The sequence below is a fragment of the Notothenia rossii genome, assembly GCF_949606895.1.
Source record: "Notothenia rossii genome assembly, chromosome: 8".
Classification (NCBI taxonomy): domain Eukaryota; kingdom Metazoa; phylum Chordata; class Actinopteri; order Perciformes; family Nototheniidae; genus Notothenia; species Notothenia rossii.
The window spans coordinates 30,575,274-30,593,207 of NC_136906.1; the positions used below are offsets into that span (position 1 = coordinate 30,575,274).

Consider the following 17,934-nt stretch of genomic DNA (forward strand, 5'->3'; position numbering starts at 1 on the left):
GAAAAACAGAATAAAAAATAAGCTTGCCCCCGGACCCCCCTATGTGAGGTCCACACACCACCTATAAAATAGCACTTGAGCCCTGCTTACACCTATATGCCGTGAGCTGATTATCCAGCCTTCATTGTAACTGTCACACTGTGTATTTGCATGGGGAGTGTTGCAGTAGAAAATTCCACTTTAGCGCCCGGTACATTAATGGGAAACCTTAAATGTTTGAGCACCCTCTATGAAACGTCAAGCTACCCCACAGCACCCACAAAATAAATCTCTGGCGCCGCCACTGAGCCTGACTATTTGTGTTGGGGGGGCCCGACTTTATTTTTCCCCAAAGCGGGGGCCTGACAGAAAAAGTTTGAGAACCACTGGACTAGGAGCAGGTCCTGAGACTTGGGCCAGGTACTGAGACGAGAGGCCAGCTCTCCCTCTCCTCTTACATAATAAAACGTATCTGAAATCAAACTCTCGCTGACCTCCAACAGAATATGAAATGCTGTGGCTCTCATCATCTTCATCATCTGCTGCACATTTCATCAACGTTAATTTTGTGCTGTTTATGGAGTGTTTCAGCTCCATCGTTTGCAGGGACTGGCTCTCTTTTTTACTTTTGAGCTTCAACTTTAATGTCCCGTGGATTTGCCACCACAAAAATGAAGCAAGAGGAGGAGGTTTTGCATCAGTCTGCAGATTTGCGAGGTTTTGGGATCCGTTTTGGCCTGAAAGAGAATCTGTTGTAAAAATCTAGCAACCTAAATAAGTCTGACCACTGCAAGTATCAGATATATGATTACACGTCTGCAGGAGACGCCTCACTTTTTTTTTTGCTTCTCAATAAACAAAACGAATAGGAAAGGGTAGCTTCTCTCCTCTCATTGTGGTGAAGTGTACAGCAGCAGCAGCTCTTCACTAAATATAGTTTTCTTTCTTGACAATTGGAAGTCCTCCAAACACACAACAGTCTGCATTCAGAAAGAGTTCATGAAATGCAGTAAAGCTTGGATATAAAACACTAACAGCAAAAAATCATCAGAATCCACCGACAGGTTTAATCAAATATCAACTCCGCTGCGGAATTAACAAACAGCCACGTTGAAGTCAATCCACTGTCCTGAGCTTCTCCTGTTCTCATCAGTTTGTTATCTGTATCCAGTTCTCTTTATACATTCATGTGGTTGGTACTTCTGTGATACCCCTTTGTTTTTGAAATTCCCATGGTCTTTTTGGTTCTACATTTTGGTCCAAGTGCACCTCCTTCCGTAACATTCAAACAGTGCTAGCCCCATCAGAGAGCGGTACTTGCGACGTTAGCAAGCATTGCTGGCTTCCAAAGCTAGTAGTGTTATTGTAGATAGCAGCCAATGCTTGCAGTGTTAATGTAGTTAGTGGTCCTCGCAATGTTAGCCAGCAGTGATTGCAATGTTAATAAGAGGGGCTGCCGTCGTTTGAATCTGTGCAAGACTAAAACATTCCGTCTACAAGCTTTTCCCCATGGTTATGACAGTCAATAAAGATTGTGTGATATCAACTTGCAATATTGTTGAAGAAACAAAGATTATAACTTTATAACTATAATTAGGGATGTCCCGATCACCTTTTTTTGCTCCCGATCCGATTCCGATCATTTGATTTTGACAATTTGCCGAAACCGATTTTTCCCGATCCGATCTTTATGAAATGCATTAAGAGAAAAAAAAGAAAAAAAGCATTCAAGTTGTCCCTTAAGGTTATTTTTTTTATTTAAATTGGATATTCTATCCAACATGGATATAGCTTCTTTCTTTCACAGCAGCATTGGATCAGTTCAGTTGTGCAGCATTGGATCAAAACAAAATAAAGCTTATCAGTACTCGTTAGCTTACTGCTACAATTAGACACTGCACCCTGCCCACTCTGTTGCCAGATTTGAGAGAAATAAGCAACCAGGTCTATGAAAACAAGCCCCAAAGAAGCAACACATACATGATGTTGTGTAATTTGAAACCAAAACTAAGGCCTCAGGATGACTTTAAGACTTGAACATGGGCATTTTTGTTTTGTAACAATTAATAAAATAAAATAAAGTATTTAAAAATAAATAAATCCCGATACCCGATTTTTTTCTCCCGATTCTGATCTTTTGAAAATCACGTGATCGGCTCAAATCCCCGATCACGTGATTGGATCGGGACATCTCTAACTATAATTATACAATACTATTATCAGTGATATTTTTCCGAGATAATTCTTTTGACTTGAGCACTTACTGCCGGTATGTAAATATACAATTTTACAGGGAAAAGTTTTGAATCTTTGTTGTTATTTTGTCTTCTTTGTTATTTTGTGCCTTTTTAAGCTCATTTTGTGTCTCCCTGAAGTTATTTTGTCTATCTTTTTTAGTATTTGGTGCCTCTTTCTAGTCTTTTTGTGTTTTTTATTTTGTTATTTGCCGCTTCTTTGTTGTCATGTGTGCTTGTTGAGGTCATTTTGTTTCTCTTTGTGGTCATTTAGTGTCTCTTTGAAGATAATTTGTTTCTTTGTGGTCATTTTGTTTCTCTTTGAAGATATTTTGTGACTTTTTGTGGTAATTTTGTGTCTCTTTGTTGTCATTTGTTGTCTATTTGTATTCATGTTGTGTGTCTTTGTAGCCCTTTTGTGGTTTTTTTGAAATATCTTTGACTCTTGGTTGTCATTTTTTGTTTCTTTGCTGTCATTTTGTTTCTCTTTGTTGTCATGTTGTGTCTCTTTGTAGTCTTTTTAAGTATCTTTGCAGTTGTTTAGCATCTCTTTGTGGTTGTTTTATGTAACACATGGTCATTTAAAGTCTCTTTAAATGAGATTTGGTGCCTGTTCAATAATCCATCTATACTCATGGTGCTCAGATCTTCATATTCTGCTTTTTTATTTTGTGTTTTTCAGAGTTGCTGGGCTCCACCAAGAGACTGAATGTGAACTACCAGGACTCAGACGGGTGAGTGAGGAAGAAAAACCGTTCAACTTTTCTGTGTGTCTAGCGCTCCCACTGCATCTATAAAACAGTTTCCACTCTCAAGAGCTGGAAACCAGGAGGCTGAAGTCAGACCTGACTCAGCAGATTTATCGAGGTGCTAGTTGTGTGTCTGGTGTCAAACATCATCTCACTCTCTGTGTTTAAATCCTGAGTCTCTGCTGAAACGCTGACTGTTATATATCCCCCCTTGGAGCTCGTTAGCCTGGAAGAAGAGAATAGATGGAGAAACTTGAGTCTCTCCTCATCAATATTTCTCTGTGTTTAAACTTTTTATAATCCTCCTGCTGTCTCCTATCAACCCCCCCCCAATTTGACGTGTCTCTATACACCCGCTGCATTTTTTCGACCAACTTCTATCGTGGCTAGAAATGAATCTGATTTTGAATTTGCTCGTAAAATCATTTTAAACCATATTCTTGATAAATACATCAGAGATATGGCTTTTTATAATACTGTGTTTTTATTTATTTCATCTATAAAAAAGCTTATTTGGCTACTTTAATAAGTTATTTAATATTTTTGAACTTGGGTAAATGGTTCCTTTTGTGTAAGAATAGCATTATACCCAGCCATATTACACCTTGTATGTTTTTGATAGAGAAAATGTTGCTAGAGGCAACCCTCATAACTCTAAAGTGTTTTTTTAGACGAATTGGCTAATATGTTTGATGTTTCTTTTAATTTGGCTGCACGGACAATAAAGTAGATCCACCACTTTAGTTCAAACTGAATATTTTATGGATTTTGACAAAATGTTGTTCAGATGTACATGTTACCCAGGGGATAAATCCTTTAGTTTTTTACTCTGGAGCCATCATCGCTTCAACATTTTAATGTCTCCATTGTATGGAAATGCTTTATGAGGAATAATACCTTGATACATACAATGTTATCAATGACAACAATACAATATAAGCACAATTGGCAATACAAAAAAAAGAAAAACAACAATAAGAAACCATCATGATCCAACCATTTTGAGTTGATGTAAAAAAGTAACTGATTTTGGTAAATGGGCATATGATACAGTTTCATATCAATCACAGGCCTTTCAAACTAATCAAATCGTAATCATATTGTTGAAGGCTTTGCAATATTGCACTTTATTGTTGTCCAACAGATAATATGATAATAATAATATGAAACCAGTAGGAATGTGCGTTTTGCATCTCTTTCAAGGTTATTTTCAGTATCCAAAACTAAGATTGTGTCCTGTCTTGGTGCTCGTGATTTAATTTCCTCCTGCTGAAACAACGCTCTCAGCTTTAAGTCAACACAGAGGTCGTAACAAAAGTTCAAAGACAGAGGACGAGCTGAGAGTCGGAGGGCCAGAGAGTCCCGGGACGTCCTCGAGTGCTGGCCTCCTTTGTTTGGCCCCTTAAAGGGCAGAGGGGTGCCCGGCGGGGTCATAGGTCAGGTAGCAAAGACCGCCTGTTTACGAAGAGCGTGGATGACTTAATGCAGCGCTGACAGCTGAGGAATGAGGGAGGGCTGAGGGGACGGGAAGGAGATGAACATTTTTCACAATTTCTGACATTTAAGAAACAAAACTAATCTATAATTTAAAAACAATTAGATTAATACAAATCATTTCATCATCATCAAACCAACACAACCACATTAAACATTTTGTAAACAGCTGCCAACAAACACATTCTGCGCAATTTTTATTGTTTTCTCTTCACTGCTGAAGATATATTTCTGCCAGAGAGTGAACCCCTTTTTATTTAAGTTTTGTGCTTGTGTGCTTGTGTTTTGGGGCTAATAGCCTCCACAGGGACGCTGGATCTCAGACAGTAAAGAAAATGTTTTACGTTATTCATCAGCGTTCCGCCTCACAAGTCTAATAACAACTTCCATAACTCAGAAACTTCCCACAAACCTCCAGTGTTCCCCCTGTGGTATGATCATGTTTTCACACAGTCAGTCTGCCGTCAGGGACACGGCTAACTTTGATATTGTGTCTCTGCTGTCAGATCATCAGGAGTTTCTGTTATACAGCTTTCTGCAAGGGGTGGCCATGGTCTTTACAAAGTGTCTCCTCCTTTACTCATAGAATACCTCAAAGGTCTTACAAATGTTGTATCTTAACATTTACTTATAGAATGCCACAAATAGACTTTCATTTTCCTAACTACGCATTAGAAAGCCTTAAAAATCATTACAAATGTCTAAACTTCACATTTAAAAAGGAATGACTTTAATAGACTTTAAAAATGCCTTAACTTCACATAAACTCAACAGTTTTAAAAATGTATTTACCTTTAAAAGTCTAATCATTTTTAGTAAAATAATCCCTTAAAATGTATTTGAAATGTCTTAAATGTTGCTGGTTCTTATATATTTTATGCTGTAAGCATGGTGTAACATTTACTCCAAGTTCAGAATGCCTTTGAAAGATATGTTGGGCATATTAGCCATTATTGGAGATAGAGAGGGGAGGACATGCGTAAAGGGGCTTTCTGTCCTAACGGCCCTTATTCTGTGTATTTTTGATACAGACTTTATCATACACTTATCATCATAAGAGCCTTAAAAACAAGTCACACCTGTCCAAATGATATACCATATGTGTTCAAAATGATTGAAGATTCAGAAAGCCAAAAATGACCCTAGTGAAGCACATGGCTTTACATTGCAGGATAGTGCATTGGAAACCATTTTTGAATTTATTTAACTGAAATAAGTTAAGAAAAGTTTTTTCAATGGCTGTCTGTAACTTTTTATATGCAGATAAAAGTGATTAAATACCAGATTTATGCTGAAACTTTTGCATAAAACAGCTCTGCTAATTTATTCGTCTGATCATGAATCCCCACAGGCCACAGCGTCTTTTGTCGAGCGTGTTTTAACAACAAGAGCACAAAGAAAAGGGTAACACTGAGAAGAACAAGGAGAGTGCCGGAGGTTATGTTTAATGAAACAGAAAGGCATCCAGCACGTCTGAACAATAGCTGACATACTTTCCTCGTAGCTCACACAGTTTTACATTTCAGCAGAGGATTAATTACCCAGCAGCCCCTCCTCTCCAGGTGTACCTGCAGCCTCTTATTACTAAGGGAAATTTTGATTCTGTAGAGACACAGGAAGTGACCTTTAGTGTGATTAAAGGCATGTTAGTGTGTGTGCTGGTCCACCATTCATCACTGAGATTATTTATCTTTATTGACATGCCACTGTGTGTGTGGGTGAGAAACAAACGGTGTATAAAGGAGCTGCTTTCCTGAGACAAATGAGTGTTTGAGTTTGTTGGCTGGCTGTTTGCTTGTGTTTCTATGGAGAGCAGAGCCGGAATGAAAAACATTCGGCTGCCGGGATGCATTTTAAATTGAAATGCTTCTTGGTTCTTAAATGTCTCCATGTTGCAATAAATCATGACATTTGACTGAATGGTTCATGGTGTGGAAACATGGTGTTAAAAGACAGAAGGGTTAGAACTAGAGAAAATGACAAAAGGTAAATAAACAACATTTTTGTAATTCTCTTGTATATTTAGGTTCCTAATATATATATACATACAGTGGGGCAAAAAAGTATTTAGTCAGCCACCAATTGTGCAAGTTCTCCCACTTAAAAAGATGAGAGGCCTGTAATTTTCATCCTAGATATACCTTAACTATGAGAGACAAAATGAGAAAAAAAAATCCAGAAAATCACATTGTCTGATTTTTAAAGAATTTATTTGCAAATTATGGTGGAAAATAAGTATTTGGTCAATAACAAAAGTTCATATCAATACTTTGTTATACAGGACTGTCTCAGAAAATTAGAATATTGTGATAAAGTTCTTTATTTTCTGTAATGCAATTAAAAAAACAAAAATGTCATACATTCTGGATTCATTACAAATCAACTGAAATATTGCAAGCCTTTTATTATTTTAATATTGCTGATTATGGCATACAGCTTAAGAAAACTCAAATATCCTATCTCTAAATATTAGAATATCATGAAAAAGTATACTAGTAGGGTGTTCAACGAATCACTTGAATCGTCTAATTAACTCGAAACACCTGCAAGGGTTTCCTGAGCCTTGAAAAACACTCAGCTTGGTTCAGTAAACTAAATCACAAGTATGGGGAAGACTGCTGATCTGACTGCTGTCCAGAGGACCGTCATTGACACCCTCCATCAGGAGGGTAAGACACAAAAAGAAATTTCTCAAAGAGCAAGCTGTTCACAGAGTGCAGTTTCAAAGCACATCCACAAAAAGTCTGTTGGAAGGGGGAAATGTGGCAGGAAACGCTGCACAACCAAGAGAGATGACCGCAGCCTTAACAGCATTGTGAAGAAGAGTCGCTTCCAGAATTTGGGGGAGCTTCAAAGACAGTGGACTGAAGCTGGAGTCCAGGTATCAAAAGTCACTGTTCACAGACGTGTCCGGGAAATGGGCTACAATAGCCGTATTCCCATGGTCAAGCCACTTCTGAACTCAAGACAACGGAAGAGGCGTCTGACTTGGGCTAAGGAAAAGAAGCACTGGACAGTTGCACAGTGGTCCAAAGTCCTCTTTTCAGACGAAAGCAAGTTTTGTATTTCATTTGGAAGTCAAGGCGCCAGAGTCTGGAGAAAGGCTGGAGAGGAGCAAAATCCAAGTTGCTTGAAATCCAGTGTGAAGTTCCCACAGTCAGCGATGGTTTGGGGAGCCATGTCAGCTGCTGGTGTTGTTCCACTGTGTTTCATCAAGCCCAGAGTAAATGCAGCTGTGTACCAAGAGATTTTAGAGCACTACATGCTTCCGTCTGCTGAAAAGCTCTATGGAGATGAGGAATTCATTTTCCAGCATGATCTGGCACCTGCCCACAGTGCCAAAACCACCAGTAACTGGTGTACTGACCATGGCATTACTGTCCTCGATTGGCCTGCAAATTCCCCTGACCTGAACCCCATAGAGAATATGTGGGGTATTGTGAAGAAGAAGCTGAAAGACACCAGACCCAACAATGCTAATGAGCTAAAGGCCGCTATTGAAGCATCCTGGGCATCCATAACACCTCAGCAATGCCACAGGCTGATTGCCTCCATGCCACGCCGCATTGATGCAGTAATCCGTGCAAAAGGATTCCCAACCAAGTACTGAGTGCATTAATGGACATTTTCAAATGTTTGATTGTGTTTTGCTGTTATAAATCTTTTTTTTTTTACTTGGTCTGAGGAACTATTCTAATTTTTTGAGATAGGATTTTTGAGTTTTCTTAAGCTGTATGCCATAATCAGCAATATTAAAATAATAAAAGGCTTGCAATATTTCAGTTGATTTGTAATGAATCCAGAATGTATGACATTTTTGTTTTTTTAATTGCATTACAGAAAATAAAGAACTTTATCACAATATTCTAATTTTCTGAGACAGTCCTGTATACCCTTTGTTGGCAATGACAGAGGTCAAACGTTTTCTGTAAGTCTTCACAAGGTTTTCACACACTGTTGCTGGTATTTTGGTCCATTCCTCCATGCAGATCTCCTCTAGAGCACTGATGTTTTGGGGCTGTCGCTGGGCAACACAGACTTTCAACTCCCTCCAAAGATTTTCTATGGGGTTGAGATCTGGAGACTGGCTAGGCCACTCCAGGACCTTGAAATGCTTCTTACGAAGCCACTCCTCCGTTGCCCGGGCGGTGTGTTTGGGATCATTGTCATGCTGAAAGACCCAGCCACGTTTCATCTTCAATGCCCTTGCTGATGGAAGGAGGTTTTCACTCAAAATCTCACGATACATGGCCCCATTCATTCTTTCCTTTACACGGATCAGTCGTCCTGGTCCCTTTGCAGGAAAACAGCCCCAAAGCGTGATGTTTCCACCCCCATGTTTCACAGTAGGTATGGTGTTCTTTGGATGCAACTCAGCATTCTTTCTCCTCCAAACACGTGTAGTTGAGTTTTTGCCAAAAAGTTATATTTTGGTTTCATCTGACCATATGACATTCTCCCAATCCTCTTCTGGATCATCTAAATGCTCTAGCAAACTTCAGACGGGCCTGGACATGTACTGGCTTAAGCAGGGGGACACGTCTGGCACTGCAGGATTTGAGTCCCTGGCGGCGTAGTGTGTTACTGATGGTATCCTTTGTTACTTTGGTCCCAGCTCTCTGCAGGTCATTGACTAGGTCCCCCTGTGTGGTTCTGGGATTTTTGCTCACTGTTCTTGTGATCATTTTGATCCCACGGGGTGAGATCTTGCGTGGAGCCCCAGATCGAGGGAGATTATCAGTGGTCTTGTATGTCTTCCATTTTCTAATAATTGCTCCCAAAGTTGATTTCTTCACACCAAGCTGCTTACCTATTGCAGATTCAGTCTTCCCAGCCTGGTGCAGGTCTACAATTTTGTTTCTGGTGTCCTTTGACAGCTCTTTGGTCTTGGCCATAGTGGAGTTTGGAGTGTGACTGTTTGAGGTTGTGGACAGGTGTCTTTTATACTGATAACGAGTTCAAACAGGTGCCATTGATACAGTTAACAAGTGGAGGACAGAGGAGGCTCGTAAAGAAGAAGTTACAGGTCTGTGAGAGCCTGAAATCTTGTTTGTTTGTAGGTGACCAAATACTTATTTTCAACCATAATATCAAATAAATTATTTAAAAATCAGACAATGTGATTTTCTGGAATTTTTTTTTCTCATTTTGTCTCTCATAGTTGAGGTATACCTAGGATGAAAATTACAGGCCTCTTTCATCTTTTTAAGTGGGAGAACTTGCACAATTGGTGGCTGACTAAATACTTTTTTTGCACCACTGTATATAGTCCAATAAAAAAGAATTTGTCCAAAAGAGTTAGTACGGCTTGGCAATAAATGTTTCCTGCAATATATATATATATATATATATATATATATATATATATATATATATATCGCAGTATGAAAAAATACATAACATTGAACACTTTAAAACTGAATGATAAAGAAGGATTTGATTTGCATAAGTAGAAACACTACCAGTGCAGGACAATACACGTGTTGCAAGACAAAAGAGGTGGAAGACTAAGGATATAATGGGACGTAATCAAAACCAACCAACAAAAGTTTGAAAACCAACCAATAAACGTAAACCAGAGGATAAGAAGAAATAATCAAGTTGGGGATTTAAAGGTTTTGGTATGCATCATTTTTAATGAAATGTTTGCAGAGCTCTGAAATATCAAAGTGTTACTTTAAATATGTTGTCTCGGCTGCATGATAGTGGAACAAATTGACATTGCAACAGTCCTGATATGTATTTGGATAAAAAAAACTGGTATGTTCAGTCTTTTTCACAAGTGCTCTAGCTTTTGTCCTGGAGCAGAGATCACCCCCTACGTCTGAGGATGGAGGAGAAACCATAAGGCTGGGACACATTTTAAAATTATGTAAAACTTTTGTTTTTATATTGGTAGCAAATCATAAAATAGGACTCATATTCAGAAATCCTTTATTCACCCCACAGCCAGTAATGACAATATTACATTTAAAAAAGTATATATTACACGAAAACAGACTCATTGTTTAAATCCGAGACTTTTGAGTTTAGAAACTTTTAAAACAGAACCATAAAATAAGCAAGTTAGCTTTTTTATTGTTTATTGGTACTGTAGTACGAAAGAAAAAAAAACGTTGCAGCGATTATTATTATTTTGTGTTAGTTTTATGCCCCAACCCTCTAAGTTTAACACATATCATATTTATTGATTTATTCTTAATTCTTGTGTTTCAAATCAGGGATAATCAGTAGGTGCAACAATTAGATTGAATGTGAAAAGTGCTATTATTAAGAAAAATAATTATTGAAGAAAAGCTTATAGAACATTTTAGAAGTTACATCTCTTTTGCAGGACATTTACTTGTAACCGAGTATTTTCTTTGTAGTGTAAAGATCTACCATGTGTATTGAGTTGATGTTTTCCTGTAAAATGTTCTCCATGTGCCAACATGCCTGACATACACTCATAAAGAACGGCTCGTAAATGTTCTGAGTAACACTATCATCTCATAAAAAAAGAGGCTTACAAATTAGCCAAACTCTGTGAACATGAACACACTGTAAATCTTGTTTTTCTCTTGGGATAAGTCATAACTTATTGAAGTGAGACTGGGGGAATGTTTTTTAACATCCGGTCTGTGACAGGTCGGTAAAATGCAAAGAAAGTGTACTATTCATGTATAAATCAAAATGCAGAGGACCTAAATATGATCCCTGTGGGACTCCTTTAATACAACATTGCTATGGGCTCAGAACAGTCTCATAATAAACACATGCACACAGAAGGATTCACACTTGTATTTCATGATCCGCCAAAGGATTCACACTTGTATTTCCGGATCCACACTTGTGTTTTTCAATGCACACACAAATGTGTTCCGTTTCATATACATTTAAATAAAATCCAAACACAGAAAAAAGTTTTACATATGTATTTTTGATCCTCACATATTTGTTTTCCGTTTAAATCCCCTGAACCTGCAAACACAAACCGCTTTCTGTGCACGGATCGCTGTGCATTCGTGTGTGAGTTTTTTTGAGACTCCCCTGACAGTCAGCCGATTCGTACTTGTAATTTCTCTCATCTATTGCCAATCAGATGTCTCCTCCAGTCTAAGCCAATCACATGAGCGCGCCCCCACGAGGGTATGATTTCTTGCGTTCATGACACTTCATACACACATTTTGCGCAGTCCGTTCAGCTCGCTAAACCGAGGGCGGAGCTTCAGGTGATCATGCAGAGCTGCATGTCTCCGTCAGACTCAGCAGCTGATCTGATCTCTCTCTCGCGTCCGGTTATACTTCACTCGCGTTTATGTCCATATCGATCAGATCCAGCTCTCCTGATCGGTCTTTATAGAGAGCACCGATCAAACTATTTAGAGTGAATATCGGCCGATAATGACCGGCGGGGCCGGGCTCCCCCCGTTGGCTGGCTTCGTAGTGCACTGATCGATTAGGCTAAGCTAACCTGTAGCTGCTCCTTCCACACTCACAACAACTTCATACAGACATAAATAAAGCAGCTGTATTTGCCATACAGGAAACACACATTTAAAACATTTGCCTGCCGTTTTTGTGTACACACAAGCATTCATCAATGGTTTGGAAAGTGGCGCTGAACCTTAATAATATAAAGGCTTGTATTTGCGTGCATTTCCTGTTCGGAAAGTGGCAATGTACTGAGAGTGGAGGTGTCCTTAGATTAGCGCCTGCAGGCAGGCTCCATGGACCTGTCAGCTCCGGACTGCGCAAAATGCGTACATGAAGCGCTACGTCAGGCCTATTCAACTGGCGGCCCGCGGGCCAGATGCGGCCCAGAACCAACTCCCGAGTGGCCCAGCCCCATGTAGCCAAATTCCTACACTAGTACAGAGCTTGAACGCAACACTCCGCGTTGCATAGAAACCACCAAACCACAACGCAGCACGTTTTTTGAAAGTGCATCTAGTGGTGCTAGTAACGGTGGTCCTATGATAGCAACTCTAAAACATGTCTCTCTCAACTCTGAAGCGTAAACAGAGACAAAAATTGATCTTGTGGAGCAGATCCAAGTCAAGCTGGACCTTTTCGCGACCGACTTGAGCACGGGTCGGATGCTGCATTTTCCGACGCTCCCCAAACACATCACATCTCCGGCACAAATCACGGATGTGATGACAGATTTCATTGCGAGGTTGAAAGAGAACTTTGCCGGTCGATTGGATGGACTTGCTTTGCACACAAAAGTGGGTAAAGCCCATCACAGAGGTGATGGGCTTTACCAGAGACCCCTTCACTGTTGCCCTTCACTGTTGCAATAGAGGGGGACATTTCAACCGGAGCAAAGGAAGTGGTCCCCTGCATCGACAAGGGGAAATATACACTGGAACTTATTGACATGCAGCACACTAACGGGCCAGCGAAGTTTTGGAGTGATGTCAAAAAACAGCAGTTCCCTAACGTTCAGAAAGTAGCGATCTGTGTACTCAGTATATTTGGATCAACATACAAATGTGAATCAAGCTTTTCACACATGAACTCAATCAAAAGTAGCACTCGCTGCTCCCTGACTGACAGCATTCTTCACCAATGTCTTAGGATTGACATCCTATGAGCCAAAAATCACTGCTCTTGTTCAAAACAAAAAATGTCCCTTCTCCCATTGAGAAAGTCAGCGATGACAAATCACAAATGAGGTGATAGTAAGCACCTAGTTTACTATAGTGTAGTGTAGTATTCATTCATATAGTTACCCGTATCCCTTGTTATGGGTTTGTGCACTGAAGGGTTTGACAGTTCTTTCCGTATTAATTTAAATGCACTTTGTAATGTGTCTGGGTCAAATGTGACCAAAACGTATGATTTTTTTTGTTATTACTTGAAAAGTGAAAAAATAGTATTGCTACAGTACTACCTCTTTGTGTTGCATTGGAGCTCTTTTGCTGTTTTTTTTGTATGCGAGGACATTTATTAAGACTGCTATTATTGTATTCAGTAAATGCACTTTGTGATGTGCCTGGTTCAAAAAAAATAACCTGAATATTTGACTTCTAAAGCAAACAAATGTAATGCTACAACTGTGCACTTTTTTCAGATTCTGTTCAATTAATGCTAATTTGTTGTGTTTTTCTGCACTTTTTGACCTACCTTTGTTAGATGAACAATGAATAAAAATGGCATGTTTTTCATCGCAGTAATATGTGTTTGTTTAAAATGTGTCACTACCCGCTTTTTACAGGCCGCTGAATGTCTGGCCCAGCTGAATTTTGTAGTTATAAAATCTGGCCCAACTGAATGTGTAGTTGAATAGCCCTGCGCTACGTCATGAACGCAATAAATCTACCCTCGTGGGGGCGCGCTCATGTGATTGGCTTAGAATTGAGGAGACATCTGATTGGCTATAGATAGAACACATTAAAAGTACGAATCGGCTGACCGTCAGGGGAGTCCCAAAAAACCCACACACGAATGCACAGCGATCCATGCACAGAAAGCGGTTTGTGTTTGCAGGTGCAGAGCTTTTAAACGGAAAACAAATATGTTTGGATCAAAAATACACATGTAAAACTTTTTTCTGTATTTGGATTTTATTTAAATGTATATGAAACGGAACACATTTGTGTGTGCATTGAAAAACACAAGTGTGGATCCGGAAATACAAGTGTGAATCCTTTTGCGGATCATGAAATACAAGTGTGAATCCTTCTGTGTGCATGTGTGTATTATGAGACTGTTCTGAGCCCATACATTTCAGACTTGAAAAAACAGTCTGATACTCTAGGGCAGCGGTTTTCAAAGTGTGAGGCGCGCCTCCCTTGGGGGACACCAGAGACCTTCAGGGGAGGCGCAGAGTGAGAAAAGAATAAAGAGAAACAGTGAAATCTAGCTGGTTAATTTCAGCTAACTTTATGCGAGCGGTAGCATGCAGTGTGAGAAAAAGCACACGTCCGATCGTCCGGGACGTGTTATTTATAATATCGGAAAAATACAAGTGATGTTTTTCGCCCATTAATGATAGTTTTGGTTCTGCTTGTCGATTCCTAAGGAAATGCATCTCTCCGCTTTCTGTACTGTTAGACGGGGCGGGGCGGGACGTGGAGCACAGTGGCAGGGTTGGGAAGCAAAACTTGGTTCCAAGTAAGAACAAATAACAATTGTCCGGTCCTGGGATTAATAAGAGTTGTGAGGAGGCGAGGCCGAGCCCCGCGGACCGTAGCTCTCTCTCTCTATGCTCCGGATCATTTGATCGCTGCACGGTGCAGCTCAGCGTCTCTCTCTATCTCTTTCTACACACAGCGGCTCCGCTGCCCGTTTAACAGCCTCATCTTTGTCAAACCTTCTTATGTTCTTTCTCTCACACGTAATGAAAGTTATTAAGCGTTTTAGCTCCTATGTTGTTAATATTGACCGCCATTTCCTTTGTGAAGTAAAGCAGCCTCCCTGTCTGTGTCCTCGCGCTGTCCTCACATCCCCGGACCCCCAGACTTGGAGGAGCAAAGGGAAGTCAGTATTGTTTATGAAGCTGGGTATAGAAAGTAAATTATTGAAATTAAAATACTATTTATTTACTTTTACAAACAGTGAGTTGCTGGGCCGCTGCAGCATGTGTATTGCAGGACATGTGTTGGACAGACAGTGTGTGGTTGGACTCTGTCTCACAAAATATCAGAGAAGACTGGGACTCAGCACGATAGATTCAAACACACACACAGAGACGAGACAAGAAGAGAGAAACAGTCGAGTAATTTCAAATGGCGTGCTCAAAAAAGAGAAAGGTAGACAGCGAAAACAGAGCATTTAATGACATGTTCTCTTACTGGACCTCTTTGAAATGCAATTGAATGCTCCTGCATTATAACAACAACAATAATAATAATAGCAATAATAATTGGCGGGGGGCGCGGCCGCGGCTGTTCTTATGTTCTCTGAGGGGAGGCTCACCTTCCCACACTTTGAAAACCCCTGTTCTAGGGTTTAGGCAGTGGCGGCCTGCCCATAGGGGCGCTAGGGGCGCCGCCCCCCCTCTTCCCACATGTTTGATTGTCATTCAAAATAAAAAATAAATTAAAAAATATATTTCCAAAAAATATATATTTTTTATTTTTATTTTTATTTTTAAAGAACAAGTTAAATATTATATAGTTGGTATCAGTAAAATGTATAATCTATAATAAAATCTCATTTAAGATTGTTTTACGATGTCTAAAGTTACTGATAAGTCACATGTTTCCTGGCTGGCCGCAGCGTGTATCATTACCCTCTCTCGTCCGGGCGGTTGAAAGGAGCCCTCAGCTAGAGCAGCAGCAGCCAACAAGCTGACTGTTGCTATCTGTAAACTATGCCGCCGAAACATAATTTCAGCCAATCAGCGTCTTCAGATCTGATGCTCAAAGGGTGCCCTTTCAGCGCCCTGGCCTGTGTGTCTGTGAGTTGTTTGGACTCGTATCCAAGGTGACGCTACAGTAGTTGTCTGCAGGTGTAGACTCCGGTGCTAGTGGATGGCCGGAGCTGTAGATTAACATTTACATGCTTATTGTAGTTGTAAGGGCAATGCCTGTGGCACCATGGAGCATATGTGTGGGCTGGACCTGCATTTTACAGGAAAGGAGTAACCAGAGGGTCGAGTTGTCGATTCTTGTTTAGTTTTCATCTTCCTCACCCTCTCAGACTTTGAGTTGCGCGCGCAGCTAAAGAGACGCGCTACCATGGAAACCAAACAATGGTGTAGCTGTATTAAAGTCAGAGTGGAAACAGTCGGGTTATGGCTAGAAAGGATCCGTCTTGTGTAAATACGACGTCACGTTCTCGTTGTAACTCTCGTTGGAGCGGCTTGGAAACACATCTACAGCAGTAACATGATGCAACATACACATTCATGCAGCAGGATAATAGTAAAACACTGAAAGGGAACATTTTATTGCACCAGGAGCTATCTTGTGACTTTTACTGCGACAACGTTGACTTGCCTGTGAATACAAAATAAACCATAGTGTTGGTGATCTACAGTAATTCTTCTTTGAACAGCAAGACCGCTAACACTCTATTTCAACAATCACACTCCCTGTCATTAATAGATAGTTTAGCTTCTCACAATCATTTGCTGTGGCCCACTGATGTTAACGATCGTAACTGAAAGGCTGCCTGCCAGACATAAACATTCAGCCACGTGACTTGCAAACTCTCGCGAGAGTTTTACACTAGACGGATCCTTTCTAGCCATAACAGTCGTGAGTAAATCTGATTTTGTCAGAAATCGGGAGAAATGCGGGAGGGTTGGCAAGTATGACACACACACACACACACACACACACACACACACACACACACACACACACACACACACACACACTCACACACTGTTCGTATTTAGTCTCCTGATTTTAAATGCCCTAGTATGGTTTTGTCCCCATTTCCATAGCCCCACCAAAAATATTTTCCACCAGCCGCCACTGGGTTTAGGGTCACTGCCTCTCCTCCATAGTATACTTAAGTACTATATTGACATAATTTTACCTTACTTAAATATTTCCATCTTAAACTAATTAAAACTTTTACTACACAACATTTCATAGCCAAAATCCAAGTTTTTTTCTCATACAATTTTTGTATTCATGTACATTTACCATTTTAATGTAGAAAAATATTAATGAATTTAACTTTTTTGTTCTCTTAAATTTGGAAATTCTTTCCCTTTAATGAATCCCTTCTATCAAAGAGAATATTACACAATGTTCTCGTAATTTTTCCAATTTAGTCCAAGAGAACATTTTCATTTATTTTTTTATAAATGTATTCATTAGGTTAAAAAAATGTTTTTGTTTCTCTTAAAGAAAACTTTAAAAAGAATCTCATAAATATCTGAGCTTTTTTCCTTTGAAATAAAAACCTTAGTTTCATAGAATATTCCACTCTTTTCCCCCGTATATTTCAGATTTTTATTTCTTGCAAATGTATGACTTTATCTTCAAAAAGATGTTTTCCACTTTAATCCGAGAACATTTCTTTTTTGTCCTCTTCTCCTGCTCTCTGTACCCTCTCTCAGTAATCCGTCCATTATAGTCGGAGCAGCTCCCAGCGCTGTCTGTTTCTGTGCCCTCATGAATACCAGCGCTCATGTTATTACGCAACAGAGAGAAAGCTTCAATAAGAACCCCCCCATCCCCCCCATTAATTTCTTCCTCTAATGTCTCGACCTGCTTTATTTACCACATGTAGCCTGTGCTTTTTTTCGACTCCTGTCTGAGTTCCGCATGGGGGAGGACGCTCAGATGTGACGACTGCGGTGCATATTAGCGGTTTAATACAAAGTACAGGCAGGATATTATATATTTTTTCTCCATTAAAACGTCCATTCTTCAATTACATTTCAGATACATTTAGAAAAATGTCTCTTCTTAGCCATTTACCACTTCAATTAAATTTTTCTCATAAATATAGTATTTTTGAAATGGGTTTTTCTCGCAATATTACCCAATTCCCCAGCCCTCTGCTTTAATTGGTGAACTGTTTTTGAT

The 17,934-nt window shown here is 39.7% G+C and overlaps 1 protein-coding gene across 5 annotated transcripts in view; it reads left to right on the forward strand.

The window, feature by feature from the left end:
- Nucleotides 1-17,934, forward strand: part of caskin2 (CASK interacting protein 2) — a 96,625-nt gene that overhangs the window by 23,339 nt on the left and 55,352 nt on the right. For all 5 annotated transcript variants that reach the window (XM_079643363.1, XM_079643364.1, XM_079643361.1 and 2 more), the window contains one exon: nt 2,896-2,947. In XM_079643363.1, the coding sequence (XP_079499489.1) occupies nt 2,896-2,947 (52 nt within the window). Of the gene's footprint in view, nt 1-2,895; nt 2,948-17,934 lie in introns of those variants that run through there.